The sequence below is a fragment of the Ixodes scapularis genome, unplaced genomic scaffold, assembly GCF_016920785.2.
Source record: "Ixodes scapularis isolate PalLabHiFi unplaced genomic scaffold, ASM1692078v2 PGA_scaffold3__209_contigs__length_174095766, whole genome shotgun sequence".
In the NCBI taxonomy this organism is placed as follows: Eukaryota; Metazoa; Arthropoda; class Arachnida; order Ixodida; family Ixodidae; genus Ixodes; species Ixodes scapularis.
Genome location: NW_024609868.1, coordinates 59,897,812 through 59,921,244, shown reverse-complemented (window position 1 = coordinate 59,921,244; position 23,433 = coordinate 59,897,812). Strand labels below are relative to the sequence as shown.

General features: G+C 44.7%; 1 protein-coding gene across 1 annotated transcript in view; it reads right to left on the bottom strand.

Annotated features, from left to right (window-relative positions):
- Positions 1-5,901, bottom strand: part of LOC8029585 (neuropeptide SIFamide receptor) — a 125,039-nt gene extending 119,138 nt beyond the window's left edge. The window contains exon 1 of the mRNA XM_002406229.4: positions 4,437-5,901. Coding sequence (XP_002406273.3) covers positions 4,437-4,839 — 403 coding nt within the window. The 5' untranslated portion in view covers positions 4,840-5,901. The remainder of the gene's footprint in view (positions 1-4,436) is intronic.
- Between the last annotated feature and the right edge of the window lie 17,532 nt (positions 5,902-23,433).

Below are 23,433 nucleotides of genomic sequence, written 5' to 3'. Positions count from 1 at the left end.
AGATTACTTCTAAATGCTTCATGCTGTATAATAGTGTTGCTTACTGCTGCATTTGTCGAGTTTCCATCCTATAGAACGATGATAATCTCTGGAGCAAAGGAACAAAAGGGTTAAAAGACAAACACAAATCTGCGTGCGACCGAAACAATTCGCCTGGTCCTGGTGTCGAACCAGAGACCTCTCCATTTCCAGTGCAGCGCTCTATCAACTGAGCTAACGGGGAATTAGATGTCAGTAGAGCAAACGTGCTCTGTCAGCTGCCACCAGCCTAACAGCAACAAGGGTGAACGGTCTGCATTTTAGGATTATGATGATAATGAGATTAATGCAAACGCGCATGCGAGCTGGACAATAATGACGATATTAATCCCTCGAGATGGGGAACAAGGGGGGAAAAGGAGAAACAGAAATCTCCAAACAAAGCTAGGTGACTGGTGCGCGACTGAAGATATGCGTATCGTCGTTGTTGTCAAGCTCGCTTGCACCTTTGCATTAATTCCATTATCGTCAATATAAAACGACCTCAACATAATGATAAAACTAACGCACAATTGAGACCCTTTCAGCACTTTTAGTGAGCAATGTTTGTTATTTGCGTTTAGATATATGGGTTAATAGGAAACTACAGTCGAAATACTACACTCCATTTTGAAACGTGGCCTTGGCGCGTGACACCGTAGCGTGCAGTGTATTATTATAAAGCATGAGAGGCTCGTGGAAGCGTGACACCGCACCTTCCACTGCGTTACCGGCAGGCTTCTGACACCAACATGGCAGACTTCCTATGCAGAAAGCCATATATATATACGTGGCTTGCACATATCCAATCGCGCATCGGTTTATGTTGTACACTTTGCTGACGCGAACCAGAAAACATAAAAATCATATTACAGCGCTTGTTCCTTGTTTTTTTTTTTCTAAGCTACGGTGAATAATGAACTATTTTTAATGATAGCTGTACCCCAAGATAGCTCTTAAATAATAGGACAGTAGAATAGAGGCAGAAAGACCGCAAATCATACCTAGGGTCCTTTGTTTTCGGGTAAAACCCAATATTTTTTTTTTATTTTTGATCCAAGAATAAGTTTTATAAAAAGCTCTTTAAACCCGATTTCCCTCCAAAAATCTACTTTCCTTGGAGGCGAAACCCAGCTGAAACTCTGGAATTACGAGACGTTCTAGGATCACTTTTACATGTGTCCCCAAATTCGCTAGTTCGAAGATCACAAATCTGGTCAGATCACGAACTACTGATCCAGTGATCTGTTGGCATGACGCTTTTGCGCAATAACCTAGCGAATAAATATCACGCCGAAAAATATTTATGTTTTACAACCAACCGCGATAATTCAACAGACAACAACACACACATACACCTGATTTGCACGAAAACAGTTGCACTTCCCTTCGCTTCATCGCCCCGCTGTTTGCTGATGGACGTCATTTTAGTCGATATATTTTGTCTATATGCTGGAGTAACCTCCATGCAGAATAAACAGTGATACACGTGTATGTTTTGTTACTGAATTGAATGCCGTTTAAATAGAGCAAGCATAGAACAACAAATTCTCAACTGTCATGGACACTTTCATGCATGCCTTGCTCCGAAGGCGCAATAGACGTTTCGCCACAAACACGGGCAGCAGGAGAGGGCTTCAGGACGGGCTTCCAAAGTTTCGGCGGCTTATCTAGTGTACAAATTGCTCGCTCAGTGCGAGTAGCTGGTCCGCGCATCCTTCGTTTCCAACGGAGCGTTAAGAGAACGTGTGCACACATAGCAATCAAGGCTGATCAGCATGCGGCACTCCGAGTGTTCGGAAATGCAGATGTGAATTGGCAGGCGCCACTGACCGTCGTTCGCGGTCACTTCGCTAATTGGAGTGCCGCAGATGGCACCTAAAGCTTGATTGGAATGTACCGGCTGCTTAATGTCTACGTTGGGTGGCGTATACCGTGACTGTTATACATATCTGTGATACATTCATCTCCGATAACACTAATATGATCCGCAAAAACCAGGAATCTTTAATCGGTTATCATCTTGGCAGATTTCAAAGGAAAGCTCGTTAGGACTTACGTGCATGAGGCGCGTAAAAGACGCCCTTTGAAAGGCGTGATTTATTGAAATGACTAAATTTTGTAGTGAGAAAGGCTATTAGTGAATGTTTATGCCCTCGCGTTCCCTCCCCTCCTTTTTTTTACCAAACACACACACAAAAAGAACAACAATAGCAACAAAACAACAACAGCAGACATTGAGCGCATTTATCACAGCGATGAGGATCGCCTGTTTCAGCATTATATCGTGTGCGTGATAAAGAGAAATGCAGCGTTTACTTAAAAACGCTAATCAACACTTCCGGATTGCAGCTGTGCAGGGATATAGTCCAACAACGTAATGACTTTCTCAAGCTACATTGTTTTCAAGTAAAAAGCAGGGTATCTGCCGCTACATTTACTGTAGAACTTAGGGTGTCTAGAATTGAACATATTGTACTGATTTCCTTAGTAAATACTGGTTGTGATTTGCCATTTTTGAGATTTTTTTAAATACAAATATGTATTTATATACGCGTGCTTTGCGGGAAAAAAAACATATTTGATCGAATTTCAAGTCTTCTAAAGACTTATGACAAGTCAAAGTTTACGATTGCTCTTCCACAAGAAAATCTCTGCTCTGCAAGAATAACAATTCTGATATCAGGCGACTCTTGGTTTCAAACACCTTAATGTCCCTTTATTTCTAATCGATTATTTATACCACGCAATAAACTATATTTCTGCTCTCCCGAGGACCTCCATGAATTTGTTCATATTCGCATAATTTGAGAAGCTGGAGAATTGGAAATAATCCCCGTAAAAAAGCGTGGTTGGAAATATAACAGGGCACCAATATTGACCGCACATACATTTCATAAAAATACCGCTTCATAAAGCAAGTAATTTCGGTCACATCGCCTTCATAAACAAGGCGATGTGACCGAAATTAAATATAGTTTAAATTTACTATTTTACGACAGTCAAAAAACATTTTGTACTAAAACAGATCCACCACTACAAATTCTTACTCAAATGAACTGATTACAGCTTTCGAACAGCACACACGCTCCCATCTGACGTCTTACACGTTAGGCGTACATACAGGTCTTGTGCTTACTGTAATGAGGTCCTGAGACTATCTCTCAGACCATTGTGAGTTTAGCTAGATTTTATGGATATGCCACATATATTATGAAACTTGCTCAAGGAAACTATTTACCCGCAGTTTTCTCTATACACATTACGCAGAGCGTAATGACTGGCAATACGCGAATTCTGATGGAAACATAACGCTCAAGTAGATCGCCTGCTTAAACAGAGTGTAGTTTATTCAGTTAGAAACGGCATCGGTTTTATAGACGCTGATAACTTGGAGTTTCGATATGGAGAGGAAAAAGACCAGTACTGGTCTGGCTCAATGTTTTGTTTCTTTTTTGCGTACACAAGGTTTACTGACGTTGCACCCTAACTAATCTGCATGCAGCCCACCGACAGGATATTTGATTTTTCAATCCTGTCTCGAATGAAACAGTTTTTGGCACGCTAGGTGAAGATGAAAATGGGGTACCCGAAAGGCGACGTACAATAATAATCTAATAAATCGCTTACACGAAACCGCGTACCCAACCATATAAGCGCAACAAATTCAAAATATTTCACCGTTAAAAATACAAACCACTCACAGAATGGCAATCAACTCACTCTCAATCCTTGCATAGTTTTATTACAGAGGAAGGTATCGTGTCAGGGCCGGAACAGTTATATGTATACTCAAGACTGTTAAAATATTTAATGAATTTTCTCGCTCACATTTCAGCACACGCATTCAGGCACAGATTTAAGCATACGCCACGCTTTATGCAGTAATCAAAAAAACCCTATGAGAGCAAACGTATCTCCTTTGCTGCATGTGAAATTCTGGTTATCCGTGCACGCGTCATTTTGCTCACAAGTTCAAAATATTTTCTCAAAACAGTTGTTACAAGAACTGCTTTACATCAAACGTCAACTTTCGCGCCTTACCATCTCAATATTTCACGCTGATCTGAGCAGAACAAACTCCGTGTGGTCTTCACTCACCGAATTACCTTAAAGGGTATCGCTGTACATCGGTTCACTAAAAGTACAGACACAACCGATGCTACGAGTGGCTGGGACCAATCAGACAGCGTCAAAAGCGCACAATCATATGGCTCTCGTCATTTTTCTCGAGATTTTTAGTATCGCCGAACCAGACATAAACAGAAAAGGCGCGGTGACTTGCGCTTTTGATGCTTCTCGATGGTCCCCTTACATCGTAGAGTTGGCTGCGTCTGAACTTAAGGTGAAATGAAGTATAGGAACACACGCATCAAGAGAGAGAGAGAGAGAGAGAGAGAGGTGCATAGAATACTCACGAACGAATATGTTGCTGACGAGCGTGGCCGGTATGCAGAACACCACCACGAGAATGTCGGCCATGGCCAGGTTAACGATGAAGTAGTTGGTCACCGTTCTCATCCGTGGCGACCTGGCCACCACCGCCACGACAAAGCTGTTTCCCAGCAAACCCATCACAAACACCACCGAGTAGGCGAGGCAGAACACAGCCACGATGCCCGGCGAGTAGCGCATCCAGAGGTCTGACGGAATCGAGTAGAGATCGTAATCGCTCGCGTTCCAGGACCCATTGTCTTGCACCGCATTCGCGGTCTCTGACTGGGACGTGTCGTCGGTCTGGGTGTCTCCCCAACGTAGCGTGACGTTGTCGGCGTTCAGCAGGCTTGACCCCAGCATCGCCGGCGGTCTGGTACGCATCATGGCAGTGACAGCTTGTGTCAGGGCCAAAGGATCGCCATAGCTAGAGCTGGTACTCCGTGTCCGTTGACAAAGTTGCAGATGGCTGCCACTGTCTCTTGACGTTCGCTATGGTGCGTGAGTGATATATTTGAAAGATGTCGGGTATGGAACTGACTCCAGTCCTATACTAAGAAGGGTACAAGTTCTGCCTTGTGGCCTGGTGATAAAAAAATTAAAGACACTTACACGTACCCTGAGAACTAGTGCTGAAATATCTTAGCAACACCACTCACAGATTAATCGGTGCCGTTGGGAACGTCCCTTATCCTCGGATGAAGTATTTTCTTTGAGAAAACAACGAATTGCCCAACGTGGTTGCCTAAGAAAAAGGAAAAAAAAAAAAGCTCGCTCCTTAGTTTTTAGATTTGACTGCGTTTTGTAAGCTTCCTAAGCGTAAAATATAGCTATCATTCTCTCTAGCGTCAGGAACTTTACCTGTGAAGCAAAAACTAAACAAAAACACAGGCTTGCAAGCAGAGCAACCGGTCTTATCTCATATTATCTGGAATCCATGTCCATTTGTCTGGGACGAGCTTAAAATTGCATACATGAAGACAGGAGCGTTATATTGTAATCCTTGTCGAAATTTGACCAGCGAAAGAAGTCCAGTTAAGCTAAGGATACCTGTTTACCAGGAAAACTATCCCTCGCTCCGTGATACGGGCTTCTGAGAGCTAAGACTTAAGAGCAAGGGACTGTCCCAGCTTTACCTGCCGTCTCTCCGGTGTCACCCAGCGCAGACAAAGCGGCCAAATCACTCAACAAGAAGGACGTGTCGGACGAAAGGAGAAAAAAAAACAAAAAAACTAACAAGAACGCAAAACTGTTTTTGTGTGCAAAGGTGAGTGAAGGTTGGTAGGAATACAAATAAATAGGCGACCGGAACTGACGTAGCGAGCTCTTCGTCGTCGACGTCCTTGCCGTTATCCAGCGCTTGTCTGGGCCACGAAGCAGCTAGGCTGGGGCACGTGTCCGTCTGGGACCGACGACTGACTGGCGCGCGAGAACGCGCGGGACACAACTAAGCGCGCATTCCCTCTCGCCCTCGCAAACTCCTCCTTGAGGGAGCGATGAGTGGCGAAGCCAGCTCCCTCTGTTGAGACCTCTCCGAACTAGTGCGGAGCTCCTCAAAGCCTGGCTCGCAGTGGAGGCCAACATCGAGAAAGTATTCTCTCCACGTCGCATGCTTTTTTTTTTTTCTTTTTTAGCGAGTTCCCTGATTCAATTTATTGGTTCTTATAAAAGCTCGTTGGCGCCTTTTTGATGACTGCTTAAATTGCAGTTGGGAATGACCGTTTATCGAGTTGCTTGAAAATCTCGGTCAGTTTATTAATTATTTGCCTTTTGCGCATAAAAACTACGTAAAAAATTTGATATTTTGAAAAAAAATACTCATGCTGTGGTCAGCCATAATGGGCAGCATTAGAAATCAACATGGATTCCAAATTATGTAACCATGGGACGAGTTTCCTGTCTTTTCTTTACTCAATTTTGGTCTCATCCCGTTTAAAAGTTGATGCAGCATCAGCATTAAGACGTTTTGATTGCAAAGAGATAATCACGGATAGCCCTATCCATCGTTCCACCCTATGAATGTGCTGGGCATTCTTTTGGCTAAAGATGGTTATTAATTATTTCTTAGCTCAATAGATAAGGATCTAGCTTAAGATGTACAAAAATCCAGCTCTCCTTGGTTACTTTTTCATTGCCCACAGCGTGATTCCATAGTCCGGCCACACTTACTAAAGTAACTACGGAAACACAAGTCCTTCCACTTTGAAGTGAATGGCGACAGACATTCACATTTTTTTGTCGTTCACTTTTAAGTAGAATGTGACAACGTTTAGTTAACAAGCAATAGTTCCCCATACATAGTCGTTAAAAAGTACTGGTGTCTGCGAATATTTTGCACCAATCCTTAGCTAATAAAAGAAATGAACGCTGCCATTATTTTAAAATTGCTATTCGGTATAGGACGTCTTTTCTTTCGTTTAACATGCACTGATAAGCTTCACGTCATGATATCGGCCGAAAACCAAAACAATGTAGAATTTTAAAAGTAAACGTCATTTAAACGTGCTTACAAAAGAAATTTGAGATATATCTCAAAATGGAACAAGCTGCATTTCAATAACAATTGTGCCACCCGTGATGTCTGCCGTAATAATTCTCAGACATACGTATTCTGAAGAAGTTAACATGAAGTGCAACAATTTTCGTTATATCAAGAATATCTTCCTCACCTCAAATTCATTCATTCATTCCTTCAGTGAAGTTACAAATGAGCCCGAAAAAATTTAAAGGCTAAACAATTTAGTTAAAAACGTTAATTAATATCTGCTGCACGAAGTATGATAAACACGTGTTGTATGCGGATCCCGGGGATGATTTAGATGATTTGATTAGCGAAACAAAAAGGCAGGAGAAACTTGTAAAACTCGCATTGCAGCGTGATTATGAATAGATGACATAAGTTGAGGGCAATGGATTAGTTCATAAAGAAATGTATACAAAATATATTGATCTCGCTCACGTCCTCCTCAATTCAAAGTATCATTTCAAACGTCTCCTATATTCAAATATGCTTAACAGCCAATGTAACTATAATAAAATATCTGAGTGAAAAGTTATTGAACACTTTCTATCATCATTTTGCTCGTACACTTACTGTAGTTGCAGACAAAGTGGAGCGTTTTATGCATAATCGACTCAATGAACTTTTTACGTACACTTGATTTCGGCACCAGGTGCATTATGTTATCCATTTGAAACTCATGCTATTAAAATATCAATATGAGAAACTTATAATCCTTCGATATTTAATACTTTTTCGTATAATGAGAGCATTATGTATCTCCCGGACACGCAACCATAGTCAATAGAAAAATAAATTGACCAGGCCTATTCTATCACCCAGTCGATGCCAGTATGATCCTAAAATAAAAAATCCTTGAATTGCAAATTCGTAAAATAACTAGACATGATAAAAATTATAGCAGAGATTTGTATATAAAAAAATGACTAATCTGAGTACTGTGCGAACGACAAAGGATCCAATTCTTAAATAATTATTTACTGTCCAGCCCATCTAGACAGCGCTCAAAGGTTTTGAGCTCATTTAAATGCATAGCTTGCTTCGTGCGACCCACTCAGTTCTTCTCGAGGATAATGGATTTGTCTTTGATTCCTTAAACAATGCAGACGTCAGGCGCGCCTAATTGTTGCAAAGAAATGTCTTTGTTTGAGCAAATTTCTCATTAGTTCTTCTCAATGACACGAGAGACACACTTAAACCTCTGATTAGTTCGATCGGCGCAAAAGTATAACGCGTATGTGTGAAAAAAGAGCGTTTTAGGACACGAAAACAGTGACACAATGACCAGATATCTGCCACTGTTTTGTTTTTCGAAAAGTAGCAGCCTAAATTAAGAACACAATAAGGAACCCCGAGAAGTTAACATCCACGATTATATTGTTAAACCCAAATAAATTTCAAACTTATAGAGGACAGTAAAGTCTAATTGACTAAAATTTTATTTGGTGGGGAAACGTTTTTCTAAGACCTTGGCCCGAAATATCAAATTCGATGAATCCTCTGGGTTTTTCACGACGGAAGACGTGTCTCCTGCCTGACATGTAACACTAATGCAATATCGATAAACATTATTTTGGTGGATCCCAAGTTTCTTCGGGGAAGATAGAGAAATCTTGTAGGCTGCAAACATTTAAAGACACTTCCTCTCAATTTATATACAGTTTCATGCTTTATTCATACCCATTTTAATATTTAAAGAAAATAAACTGGATATTGCCTCTACATGAGATTGCACTTTTTGGAGAAGGAGAGGCATAATAGAATTTTTAAAAAATAAAAGACGTTTACAAATCTCTGAAAAGCGAGATTAGAACGTAGCTCTTGAGGAGGAGGAGAGGAGGGTACCGAGGCAGGGTATGCCCCTCTTCCTCCTCCTCCGTACCCTCTCCTCCTTTCCTCCTCCTCCTCCTCCTCCATTCTCCCCTCTCCCTTCATCCTCAAATTCACTTTCCCCGCTAAATTCAGCGGGGCAAATGACGCGACATGACTTGGTGTCACGTCACCTATGCAGGCACGTATCCAGGGGGGAGGCCCATGGGGCCCGGGCCCCCTCCGAAGTCTTCCATTTTGCTGGGGCCTCTTCTCTCCCCTCCCCCTCATGCAGCATTTTGTCATGGGCGGGCCCCTCCCGAAACAAAATCCTGGCTACGTGCCTGCACCTATGAACAAATTCAGTTTCTCACTAGCCGGGAAATAAATTGGCGTTGAAGTCACGTGGCGTTGATATCCACGCTAAATCTAGCGGAGAAACTGAATTTCCCCGGTAAATTTTTGCGGGTAATTGAATTGGTGCTGAGGTCACGTAGTGGGAAATTAAATTAGAGTTGAGGTCACGTGACGTCAATTTTCCCGCTAGATCTAGCGGAGAACCTGAATTTGTCCGCTAAATCTAGCGCAGAAACTGAATTTCCCCAGCAAATTTTGCGGGAAATTAAATTGCAGTTGAGGTCACGGGACGTCAATTTGCCCGCTAGATCTTGCGGAGAGCCTGAATTTGTCCGCTAAATCTAGCGCAGAAACTGAATTTCCCCGGTAAATTTTGCGGGGAATTGAATTGGTGTTGAGGTCATGTAATGTCAACTTTCCGTCTAAATTTAGCGCGGTTACTCCGACGCCGACGCCGTGAAACGCAGAAACGGCGCCTAAGTGCTGCGCTCTACAAACTGGGAAAGAATACAGAGAGAATAATTGATAGGGGTGACTTGCGCTCCTGTTTATAAGAAGTAGTTTTTACTCTAGAAGGAGTCAATTGTCGTGACTGCAAATCATTCTTTTTTCTTTCTTCTCAAAGTGTCCCTTTGCTTTAATCAATAGCTAGAAAACAAATACTGCTATTCTTCAGATACATTTTTTAGCTGCCTGCCTTTAGTTGAGTTAAGTGAACTACTTCTCTTGTCTCTTTGCCGCCCTTTTTTTGCTTCCGAATGAATAAATAACACAATCACTCTTCATAAATATCAGCCTTCCACCGAAAATATGTTGACCCTGTGCTGTGCTGAAATTCACTCATATGAAGTATCAATCGTATACTCGGGCACCCGAATTATATCAGTCGACAGGGAGAGGACGGTCTCTGCCATAAGTGATCCAAAAGTCGAATTCTTTTTTGGAATCGGAGAAGGCAGACCCCTAATGTAAAAGTCATGTTCGTTGCGATCCCAATGTCTGGTTACCGCGTGTTCCTGATTTGCAAGAAAAAAAAATACAAGAAAGAAGAAAGCAACATATGTGTCTCGTATGACACCTTGGACTCCCTACAGTGGGGGAGGAAATGCACGAAGTAAATTTCTTTCCCTTGCTTCTTCTTTGCAAGAACATAAAACAGACTCTCAGGTCGTAGGCACTTTCTTACTTTCTGACTACCACATTTTTTAACCTCTTTATTGTTTATCGCGTCTGGTACGCATCAAGGCCCTTAATTAACGCTTTTGCTAAGGTTTTGAAGTGGACTCGCACCAGCGTTTAATACCTCATGTTCCGCAGTGAAAGTATTAAAGAAACACTTTAGGACTTCAAAAATTAAACAGATTAAAACCTCAAGGTGGCTGCATATCAAAAGGACACGGAAACCAACAACAAGCGAAAAACCTAAAAGGCACTACTATGCCCACAGCTGCTTGCTTACATTTCTGCCTGCATACCATGCGTCCTTGATCTGTACCACCCATGAGCAACAAAAGCAGAACTTATGGTCGCATGTGATGTAGAAACTAGGTCTGAGCATAAACGTAACTCTCAAATTGTGGGTTCACTGTTAAGGAAGTGAGCGATGTTTGGGGTGGCGACAGATGCGGTATCCATTTATATCAATATACATAGCCGTACAGAACTCAAGAAAACAAAGCTTCTCGACTAAAATAGGGTGGGATCACTAAAAAAAAACAACGTTTGTGCGACCTCTTTAAAGACAAACACACAGCAATCAAATGAGTGCGACCAATGTAGAAAGCCCGGCAAATAAGGAAGTACAAAAACGGTAACATCTTGTAAAAATGCTGTGGGATACGGAGCAAAAAAAACGGTATGTCCAGTAACGTGAGAACATATAAAGTTCACGCGCGCATCGGGTTGGTTTTTCGCTGTTTCTTAATTCAATTCAGCCTTGCGGTTTTATTTATTTATTTATTTATTTATTTACTATAGTTCTTCACATCCTGTTTTCAAGGAAGCACACACTCAATAAGTGTCTACGAGTAGGTTTTTCCGCACATTGCAGGAAGGGAATATCGCTGCAATCAAAAACGGAAGATAGGGATTTAACGAAAAAATAAGTAAACTGGAAAACTTTTCAGTGTAAACGTTCGTTTGGATATATGATGCTGCACATTTCGTATCACAGGGTTACCTCACGTTCAGAGTAACCGCGAAGACTTTATTTCTAGGACCCAATAAGTTTCTGACTGCCCAAATCACCGTAATCCCAGGTGACTGCGATTGGCTCTTCTCGTTCTTTCTATAAAAGTAGGACCACAGGCCTCCCAGGTGTAGCCGAGTAAACATTTCTAAAGGTGTGAAGCCTTCAATTTAGGATGTAACATATTATACATTCGCCCTTATTTCGAGCCATATTGACTGCATAGAAATTAAAAACGTGTAGACGCTAGCGGTGAAGCAGGCACGCTATTCCTACAGTTAAGTCAACATTCAGAAGAAACAAAAAAGGTCTAAACAAACTCCACCCTTTACATGGTAATGCTGAACTCACACAGAGCCCGTTTGAAGAAAATTTTTCTTTTGATTGCTGGATATTGTAACGTTCCAATATCGAATTAGGTTGAGGCGGAATAGTGACAACTACATAAGATTAGTTTTTTTTTGTCCTTGTTGAACTTTGTATTATATGTTTTGGTGTGGTAAAGCCAGTCAAGTCTAACATTCCGTTTACTCCGCTTCACCTACGCTAATCAAAAAGTTTCCGCATCTATTTTGCAAAAAAGGCATCCGAGTAAGGCACGTAGGCAGGGGGGCGGCCCATAAGGCCCGACCCCAACCCCCCCCCCCCCCCCCCCGAACTCTTCGATTTTGCTGGGACCTCCTCTCCCCCCTCCCCCTCATACAGCATGTTGTCATGAGAGCCCCCCCCCCCCCCCCCCCCCCCCCCCCGAAACAAAACCCTGGCTACGTGCCTGATCCAAGGAATGCTGCTTTAATTCAGCAGCCAAAGCCCGACGCCGAGAGCTGGTAGGCGCATTTTTCCCCCGAACTCCAGTAAAAAGCTGAAGCGATACTCATCACCAATCTGGGATCGCAACCAATGAACTTGAAATTACACGTTATTTTATGTGCATAAATCTTAGAATTTTAGGTAATGGGTTTACCCATAGACTGCGTAAAACTGAAATGAAATGTTCGAAGTCTCAGTTGAATTGGTCCGGTCAAAGGCCTCATTACGAAGCAGGATAATTATTCGGATATCAAATAACGGCTGCCCTTGCAATATTCGAATGTTCAGAGGAAGCGACACCAACCAGTGGAAACCATATAAAGAAGAAAAGAAGGTAGATACCGTTTATTCATGTGTGAGGCGAAAATCGAAGCGGCCTGGCTGTCGAAATCTTAACCGCAGGAAAGGGGAGTAAATGCACGCCATTGGAGCTGCAACTTATATTTCATATTATGGTGTTGATTGCGATCCATACTTGAAGATATAAGACGCATTTGACATTCTTCAAATAAAGAATACAGAACCTATTTGTCCGTCGCATCAAAGCAACTAAAAGTATTTGCGAAAAGAGACGCATATTTACGGACGCTAAACCTCTTGAGCGTGGAGAAAAACAATTCCCAGAGACAGGAACTAAACACTACATACGAGGGTAGATTGAAACGTTTCCGGAATCAAAATAAAAGCAATGCAAATCTGATCTAAGCTATATTTTATATTTCAACATAATTCCCCCGAAGCTCAACACACTTGGTCCAGCGTTTCTCAGCCTTTTCGATTCCCTACCGGAACTTAGAAGTGACTTTCCTCGATATCCCTAAAACAACTGTTCACAGCTGGTATATCACCTCTTCTTTCGACAGAAATATCTATCCAGCCAGGAAGGTCTTGAGCTTCGGTAATAGGTGGAAGTCCTAGCAAGCCAAATAAGGTGAGTACGGTAGATCCTGAAGGATTTGGGACTTCAGTTTTGTTAGCTTTTGCTGTACGACTGCACTTGAATGGGCGAGTGCCTTGTCGCGGTGAAACAACACCTGCTTCTTGGACATTCCCGTGCGTTTTTCTTGAATTAATTGTTTAACCTTGTCCCGAAGCTGTATGTAGTATCGGTCGGGAGCAGTTTTTCTATTTTGAAAATAATTAAAGACCAATATTTTTTTGTCCTTTAAAAAAAAAAATGATGCCATCACATTGCCGGTTGACTGGATGGTTTTTACCTTCTTCGGGGCCGATTCACCGGACTCAGTGCATAGTTTCGATTTAATTTTTGTTTCTGGCGTGTAGTGGTGGGCCAAGTTCTCGCCCACAGTTACAAATCGTCGCTTTAAACCTGTAGGATTTGCCTGAAACACTTGCAAACTGTCGGCTGACAGTCAGGGTCGAATGCGTTTTTGCTCCCGATTGAGGAAGCGCGGCACCCACATTGCATAAAGCTTTTTTTTAATCCCAATTCACTGTGTAAAATATAAACAACTCGTTCAGAAGAGATTCTTACTGCTTCCTAAATTTCACGAACTTCCATGAGTCGGGCTTCCCAAATCAAGTAATGGATGTTATTCACAATTTCTGGTGTGGTAGCTGTTTTTGATCGTCTTGAACGTGGTTCATCACATCCCGGAAACTTTTCTATGTAACATCGTACAAGCAACTGAAGCGCTTAGTATTTCATTCGCTTTACTTGAGAAATTTCCGCCTTCGCATGGCAAAAACTGACCATTGCTCTTTGTTAGGCGCCTTTTTCTTTTCATCGTAATAAATTAACGACACGGCGATAAAAGCTTTTTCTAAGCTTTTATCACCGTGTCGTTAAGACTAAGGAGATATATGATGCTCTAGCGACGAGCTAGACTTCAGGTGCGCAGTTTTCTTCTGATTATATCTTCCGTATTCATACTTCGTCATATTTTCCCAAATTTAACTGTAGGGGTACCAGGCGTCTCGTAATATGCATATTAGACATAAAACTACTTTGAAAGGCTCTTCAGTACCTGTTGTTTAAAAACAAAAACAAATCGGCATAGGTGAGAATAGCGACGAAAAAATTTAGAGAAATTGTCAGGAGTGATGGCCGTATAGGTGATTCGTTCCGTCATTCGCAATGCAACAATGCTTGTTTAATTTTATCTTTATCTTTTTTCCAGGCAAAAATAGATAGTCAATCTGTTTTCTCCTGTAAAGCATTACATGACCGTTGTCTCGAAGAGGTTTTCGATAAAGCTAAAAGCAAAAATAAAGTAATGAATATTTCAGTGGAGTGAAATTCTAAACCTCATGTAAAATGCCTGACTGCCCTGCATAATTCGAAAGGGCCGAGCGAGAGCGCAATGAATGGAACGCATGGCGCTCTTCTCGATTTCTTGTATCTCTTCTTATATATCGCGAAGAAACAACTGACTTCCCGCAAAAATTTGCGTTGTACAAAGGGTCACAACATTAAGAAAATAAAAAAAAAGCAAGAGAAAGTTCCCGCAAAAACTACCGACAGCGAGAGCGCTACTTTCGTGCGTCTTTTATTGACCGTATCCTCCAGGCGCCTCTTCCGGAGGAACTCACGCTTAGAATTCGCGCATTTCCGGTGCCTTGGCACCTGAGGGCTTCCACATTTGGAAAGAAGAAATCAGAGTATTGGCCAACGGGAACGGTCCTGGAGTTACTTAGTTTGCTGGCGTCATGTGGACTCGGAATGACGAAATTGCGTTGGCATTGCTTACGCCCATCGCCGTCAGGTATTTGCATGAACCTATTGATATTTAAAGCGTGGCAAGAAACGTTCATGTAAGAGTACGAACGTCCGCGTCGGTTTCGGCTGACTTTTAACAGCTCTAAAACAGATTTATTTTGTGTAAAACGCTACTACAATCATTATGTGAAGACACATGGATTTTACTAAGGTGTGCGAGGTTTGTGTTAATGAGTGCTGGGCAGTATCGTGATACAAATGTTTCGTGAGGGAGTTACATTGAAATATCTGTGTCTCTGTTTCGAGATACATCTGAAAAATGTATTTCTATCTCAGCAGTTAAAAAGATTTACAATGTATCGTTTGTATCGCAATGCATTGCCAGACTTAGGTATCTCATTACATTTTTTGCCGTTTTTACGATAAAATTACTAGATAAAAATAGCTGTTTGGTGCAAGGTGCTTCAAACTCTAAATATAAAACCCCCTATAGCATGATCCACCAGTCAAAAAAAAAAAAAAAAAAGAAAACTGTGGTTTAAAGAAGGTTATTTTTATGAATAACAGAATAAACTTCCCGCACAAAGCCTTCCATTCTTTCAAATTTAGCAGATCCAACGCTGTAGAGGAGCTGATGGGTAAAAGGTACGTGCTTAGATGGTTGTTTCTCTTATTGTTTTTAAAATAGTCAGGAGACAATCCTGCTCTCTGTGTTGTTTATGTGTCTGTCGGCTCTTCGGCCGGGTCCCGGGAAGCGTTTTCGGAGACCGATTGTCGAGTTTCCCGACTTGAGAGTGTTCCCTCGGGAGTACGAGGCAGACTCTCTGCTTATGCGAATTGTTTGGGGGCATGTTGCTTATAGTTCGTGGGCGCGATTTCTTGCCCCCAACATGTCAAGCCTCGGTTTTCGAGGCCGTTGTACCCAGGGCTGCGAGCGTCTGGTCGTTGACCCTGAAGTACAGGGTCAAACGTAAATTCACCGAGGAACCCGGGGTCGAGAGACAAGCACGTCGATGGACGCTAGGACTTTCGCTGAGCAGCAGAGGAGGTTCCTCTGGCTCTTTGAATCGTACCTCTCCCGTGACGCCCGCAAACCAGGCACAATACTATTGTACATGCCTGGCGTGCGTTTCTTTCTGTTCAGTTTCTGGATCTGCTTTTTGGTCGCATAAACGCGCACCGGTCGACATGTCTTGATGGTTCTTGCCGTGGTTCGCGCGTGTGTACTTTCTGTGGTATACCGGATTGTACTTGTCAGCGACTGCCATGTCGGTCCATAAACTGCAGTCTAAGTGGTTTGTCGGAAATTTCACCCTGAGGCATACGTCGGGACACGTACACTGAAGTTTCGTGTACGTCTGGCCCGCTTTTGATTTTTGCTTCTCCGCATCCACCCACACTTCGTGGCGTAATGAAGCCACACGGCGAGGCACGTTCCCGCGATTTTAGAGAACCTGCATATTTTCTGCAGCATTTAAAGATAACAAAACACGGGTTCGGGTTCTGGAATTTTTAACCAAGAAAATAGTTTTTCTCACCCCACGTAGGGGCAGCGATCTCCAAAGTGATTCGCTTAGCGTGTATTGGCACATGGGACCAATTGAATGTTTGCAGGGCCCTGATCGGACGGCAAGGATGTCGAACAAGCTGGCTTAACCCCTAACCGGACGGGGCATCGTTGAGTGAGAGCCAATCCTGGGAATAGACCAACGAGTGATTTTGAGCGGAAACGGAAATAGTGAATTTAGTTTGGGAGTTTTGAGGAGTTGGTCGGGAGTTTTTGATGCACCGTGACGGGCGTGCTTTTTCTTAGTTCCGGCAACATTAGATACACCTGACTTGAAGTATAGCTTATTTTGACCGAAGATCACCCCTGGCGGGCTGGTCTGACCGCTTCAACAGCGTTGGAACGCATCAGTATTGAAGGAACCAAACCTCGTCAACTATCACTTCCGCAGTGGGCCAGTTTCCAAAGAAGAAGCAACGGGGACTCCACAACTCAAGTAAGCCCGACGGATAGCTGACCGGAAGGCACGCCGCCATCACCGCCCACGCATGCTTTGAGCTTGGTTGCTTCCATAATTGAACGAAACTCCCAATTCTTCGGGGAACTGTACGGCTTCCTTGCCCAATTCACAACCTACCGCCGTTCCCTAACGGCACGCAACCTCAACCAGGCAACAGACAAGAAGAACTACCGTCGCGCGGTAAAAATATGCAAACCAAAGAAACTGCTTACTCTCAGAAAGGAGCCGCATAGGCGAGCAACTCGTGGAAGTACCCAGAGACGGAGGATGGCGACACGCCGGTGCGAGATGGCGGCGTGCCACTCACAAAATTCGAACGGGCGCAGACCGTTGAGATTATTCCAAACCTGGCGCGCGCAGCCCTGTCGCCGTCGTCAGCGATGGAGGCCGACGTTACCGAGTGGTCGCTTCCGTCGTCCGGAAGGAAACGCAGACATGGCTTCGAGACATCGGGCCGCTACAAACAAATGGAGCTCGTGCAGCTTCCGCAACCACGAAAGCAGACCGTCGTTTTGAGATCGGTAAGCAAAAAAGAATTTGGCACCAACACTTGAAAAAATATCAAAAAGGCCATCGAACGCCGGCCTTCAAACAACGGATCAGTAAACCACCCGCCGAAATAAAAAGGCCAACGCATCAACATCATGACAAAAAAATTTCTGCCTGGACAAACTCCTCAAGCTCACAAAGATTCGCAAAGGAAATGAGGAGCACCCATTGCAACCGTACAAGGCCTTGTCCGGAAATCAGTGCCGGTGGAATATCTTCTTGAAACGAGAGGGAAACGACGTCGCTCCAGAATCGCTTGTAAGGGACATTTGCAGCAGAGCCAACACCATCGTAGCAGCCAGGCCCCTCTGACGAAAAGAAAACACCATCTTGGTAATGATCTAAAACAATACCCTCCCAAGAAAAGTAAGCTGCAGGAATGAGGTTCTGAACGTAAACGACTACCCCCGGCACCATTGGCATGCTTCCAATGCTATGGACTCGGGTATAAAAAACCGTTTGCCCGAAAAGCATCACAGGCTGTGGCTCGGGGGATTCGTCCACGACGGCGTGGAAGAATGTTTTCAAACACCTAAATGCGTCAATCGTGGGGGAGGCCATGTGGCTAACAGCAACGACTGTCCGCAGAGGGCTATAGCACCCCGCAAACCGGCGAAGCGGGCAGAGTTCTCACAACAGCGGTGGCAGGAGCCAGAGTTCAACAAAGCAGAGTAGACACAACTGAGTACCAGAATGTCCTACGCGACAGCGGCGAGGAGAACTCAAAAACCCACCGTCGTACCGACGTTTATGTCCCTAGAGCCGGAGGCGATCATGCACAATATCCGATCCCTCGACGAGAGGTTCACGCGAGTGGAGACGTGACTGGCGCGTATCACATAGGCGCTAAATAAGATTCTACAGGCACTTGACTTTACATCCTGAAAAAAGAAACACTCCCCTACTGAAAAAAAACCCATTTGGCGCCTATATGAAAATAAGCGGGTCCATACCGGTAACAGTTTAACCATACCGGTCACCAGTTTGTCAAAGGGATCGCCCGTACGGCTCAAAGGGGTCCCCCGTGTGAGCCATAACGGTCACCTATTTGGACAAACAGGTCACTCCTTTGGCAAACGGGTCGCTCGTCCGGGCAAATCGGTCGCTCGTCTGGGAAAATGGGCGACTCGTTTGGGCAAAGTTGTCGCACGTTTGCTCAAACCGGTGACCATGTTGCAAACTGTACCGGTTTAATCAAACGGCTCTCCGGAGCCTGTTTGATACTGAACGTACAGATCGGCGTCGTGGGCACGCCTAGCGTTTCAGCCGTGGCAGCCAATGTTTCCGGAAGGCTGGGAGCGCCGGTTCATCGATTTCAGATCGTCCGCGTAATGCAAGTAATTAGATTTATATTTCAATTGCTCTGATGTTCGCTTATACTGCAACTAAAACTAACACCTTTTTTTTTGTTGTTGTTTTACGTAAACCCGCGACGTTGGTGAGCTGATATTTTTGACAGAACTGTAAAACTTTGTCCATCTTTGTTGCCTCAATTTACTTATTCAGCTTCTATCTCTCTCGCAGAAGGCGCGACCGCGTGAAAGAATCTACGTCTAGACTCCGTCTCACTTTAATTCAAGACGCAGCGAAGGTAGCACGCGTACACGCGGCTGCAAGAACATCGAGCATTGCGAGAGCACGCCCGCCGTTGCAGTAGTCAAACTACGAGCTCGCGCTGAGTACTTTCTTCGCTCGGGCGCAAGCCGAGCTTCTGGCCGCCCCGCCGCCATTTCCAAGGTTCAAACGTGCCAAAATGCACGCGCGCGCGCGCGCGCGCGCGTTTATTTTTTTTTTTATTTTTTTTTTTTGAGGTTACAAAAGCACATCTTACTGGAATGCCTGGGGAGAGGGAGAAGGCCGGGCTGTACCTGTGGTCCTCGCCCCCTCCCTCCTCTCTTGTCACCCGTCACGTGACCTGCAGCCGCGCGCAAGCTACACGCTGATAAGCATCGAGATCCGGAAGGCTGCGTCTATAGACCGTTTCATTAGGGTCACAGCAAAGAGGGTAAAAGAGAAAAAAATGCACTCCCCCTCTCACCCCGCATCTCGTCCGCTCCGCCGAGTGGGCTGTAGCTAGCGTCCGGCTGGCGTGCAAACTCTGTTTAAAATCGCGTTATTTTGGAACTTTCAAGCGCAGATGCGCAGATTTTGGTATGCCAGTTGTCGTGTAATACTATGCTAGATAAAAAGACTCACAGGGCTCAATTGTGCTGTTACCTGCGCGCAAATAAAAAAAAAAAAAAAGAGGGAAAACTGTGCCAGATTGGCCGGTCTCTTTGGCGAAAAGTAAATCCGGTTGCTGTACCTTTTTTACTGGTGTAGGCCTTTAGTGACCATGAGTGAAGTCTGAAATAATAAATAAAACGTGCTCTCCTGCCGCAATACAAGCAGTAGTTGAGGGTAGTACTGTCGGCTGACTCAACTGCTATTTAAGTAACGGAAAAAATATATGCTAGTTGACCATTTAGCAAAATAGAACAACAGAGAGCTATAGGCTGATTTTGGAGTAGCAACAACTATTTTAAGAACGCGAACCACTTCACAACTGCAGCCACGAGCGAGAGTTCCATGTTCGGTAGAGCCCGCCGATACAGCCCAAAGATGGAGAACGGCAACCTCCCGGTTTGTCGTCTGCTAGCGGAGTCGGGCGCGTGCCCTCACTCTCGTTTTACACCGCCGAACCCGCTGAACTTCCCGGATGTGTGGAGAGGGCGCTGTGGTAGAACAAAATGGTGCCGCCCAGAGAGCGCTAAATGGAATGGTCTATACTCCGCGACAACTTTTCTTGGCAATGCAGTGGAAGGTACAGGCCTGCGTCCCCTCTCCCATTTTGAGTGTGCGCGGGCTCTCATCCTCTTCCCAGAAATGGAAGAGGAGGAGAGCCTTCGTGCACTCAAAATGGGTGAGGGGACGCGGGCCTGTACCTTCCACTGCATTGCCAAGAAAAGTTGTCGCGGAATATAGCAGCCGCTTTTTTTTTTTTTTGTCTGCTTGTTGTCAGTTCCAGCTCGAACTTCGCGCGTCCACCTGCTTCGATATGTCGCCTAACCCTGCGGTCTTATTAGGATGACTCTCGACAACGTATTGAATGTGCACCAAAGCTATCAGTGTTCGAGAAGTCCTACGTCTATATCGGCAACAAGCGATTCTTCAAATAAGTCAGGAATTCTTACGGTTTGGTTGGGTTCGGCAACTGACAGCTTGTGCACTACATCGTGTTGAAACTTCCAAGAAGCCGTTCCCTCTCATTTGTGTTTGTGTGGTTGTCCTGCTTTGACCATGTCGACAAATATCACGGATTACATCCTTCAAGTCCGCTATTTTTATGGTAAGTGCACTGCAACCTACTTCTTGGCAACGATTGACCGTTCTTCTGCTTGTACTCTTCCAGATTATCTATACAATTATGCAGCCACTATTCTCGCGGCAGCCGGGCGAATAATTTCCCGAAAGTCTACCTTCATAGTCTAGAATTACCTCGGTTCTTGTTTGGTTTGCTATCTTTTCAGTTGTATAAAAGCTTACAGTGCCTCTCACATTTCACAGGTCGCTTGCACGTTTGCACTTGTCTACAGAAGACGTAGTAAACTTTGAGGAGAATTAAAAGCAATCTTTTGTGTCTGTTTTCCTGTCCATTTGCAAGCACCTACGTGAGCACATTTGTTCTACGTGTTTCCTCCATGCTATAAATAGGTTTATGAGTTTCGGAACGTCTTCAATAAGTTTAAAATAACCAACCCACTAGACGATCCCTGTTTAGGGCTAGCGCGTAATTTCCCGATTCGAATGGCACGTTCAAACGTGTGGTCACGTGCAAGGTCGAACGGGCACCTGTATCAAACGGGCACCCGTATCAAACGGGCACCCGTATCAAACGGGCACCCGTATCAAACGGGCACCCGTATCAAACGGGCACCTGTATCAAATGGATACCGTTTCGAGCGGGTACCGTTTTAAACAGCTACCCGTATCCCATAATCACGTTTGATCCAAACGGGTCGACAAGTTTGCACACGTTTGATTTACCAGTTTGCCACCTGTTTGAATTTCAAATGTTTTTTTTTTCAGTAGGGTCACGAACACTTCGGGGGTCACACCCGCACGCAATGATAACAAGTGCTCTAGCCCAATACCATCGATCCTTCAGTGGAACTGTGTTAGGTTACTGCAGAAACACCCCGCATTCAAATTTCGGGTATTAAACCTTAAAGATCATGCACCCAATGTTATGCTGCTCCAATAGGTTTTCATCAGCGAAATTAAGATACGGGGTTATAACACATACCTACACCCTAGCATTCAAAGAAAGTATAATAACTACGGTGTCGTGGCTAGTTTAATAAAGAGAAAACATCCACACACACACATACAGAATCTCAGCTGGCGTGTTCAGACTAGCGCAAAGTCGTCTCGACACAAATCAAGCTCGGACACACCTACAATTGACAAACCTACGATCAGCCAACTGTGGGTCTAAACGACGCCGACTGTTCCAAGGAAGGTATACTGCCTTGACGGGAGACCTCAGCGCCCGACAAACGCCTTGTGGGTATTCGAACAAGAACGTTCGGGGAGAGAACATAAAGGAATCCTGGGTTGCAACACATCTCCAGCTCTGCAACAACCCTGACACACCCACCCGACTGGCGCAGCCCACCAAAAAGAATGACAAGCCTCCAGTTTTGACGGGGTCTCTCCCCTGGATTGCCAGTCTAATGGCACATGCAGTCGAATCCAGGAGACAGCGACCACCCGCCCATCGTCATCAAACTCCGTATCAGCACCTCTCAGAGACGGCGAGCTAACTTTACCAAGTGGGACACCTACCGCGCAACGATGAGCCGCCAGGACAACGCGCCTTTCGAGTAGCGTATGCAGTCCGCACTCAAGGAAAGCCGCATTGATTACCAGGTGGAGGGAGACACGCCACCACCTGACCTTTACCTAGTCAACTATTGGACAGATACCTCGCGGTTCTTCTTCGTTATAGGACCAGGAGATCCCTCGGGAACAAAATCCTTTGAACCACGCCACAGCCGAGGCTAAAAAATACACCATCGAGCTTTGCTGCACCACTTGGAGGGGCTGCGCAAGTCCTTCAACGACAAGACGGACTGTACTAAACTCTTAATCCTTTACAGCGGACTGGCCGGAAAGACAAAAACCCGCAACTGGGGGAGCAACCTTGCTCTCCATCTCAATATCACAGAGGAACAACTGGCGGAAGAGGCTGGGGAACACTTCTTTCTTCAGCAACCAATGCCACCACCGCCCGAAGTCTTCAGCCGGATGCCTATCCTACAAGAGCAACCGGAGGACACGTCGTTCACCCTGCCAAAGCTCATCGACGTACTCAGCTCGGCGAGGGCGAAATTGGCACCTGGCCCAAACCAAGCCACCATAACCACGCCCGGGAACCTTTCAAGTGAGGCTATGAAGGAACTCGACACTTTCAACGAGGTTTCAATGAAAGGCGAACTATTAGCAGAATGGAAGCGATCAACAGTTATTCCGATCCCCCAGCCCGGCAAGTCCCAAAATGCCATTGCCGAATTTAGACAAACATTTTGAAAAACAGCGCGAATAACACACTGACAAGGAGAGCACACACAGGACGAGGCGCTGTCCTGTGTGCGCCTCGTCCTGTGTGTTTTCTCCTTCTTGTCCGTGTCTTATTCGCGCTGTTTTTCAAAATGGATTCATACCAACTCGCCCAACTTTCCATTCTAGTCAGACAAACATTCCGGACATCCAAGCAACCCAAGGTTCTGGAGTGCATGGTCACTGCGCGCCTGCAATGGATCCTTGAGACTTGCGGGGCCCATCACCCCAGTAGACGGGCTCCCGACCACAGATGTCGACGCAGGAAGGCCTAGTAATGATCTACGAAGACGTCTACGGGCGCTGCGTCTTCAAGAGTCAGTCTCAAACGCTCGTTGTCATCGACATGCAGAAAGCGTTCGACTCCATCCCGCACTCCACTCTGCACTCAACAACAGTGGCGTACCTCAGAGGGGGTCTTGTGACCGCTTCTCTTCAA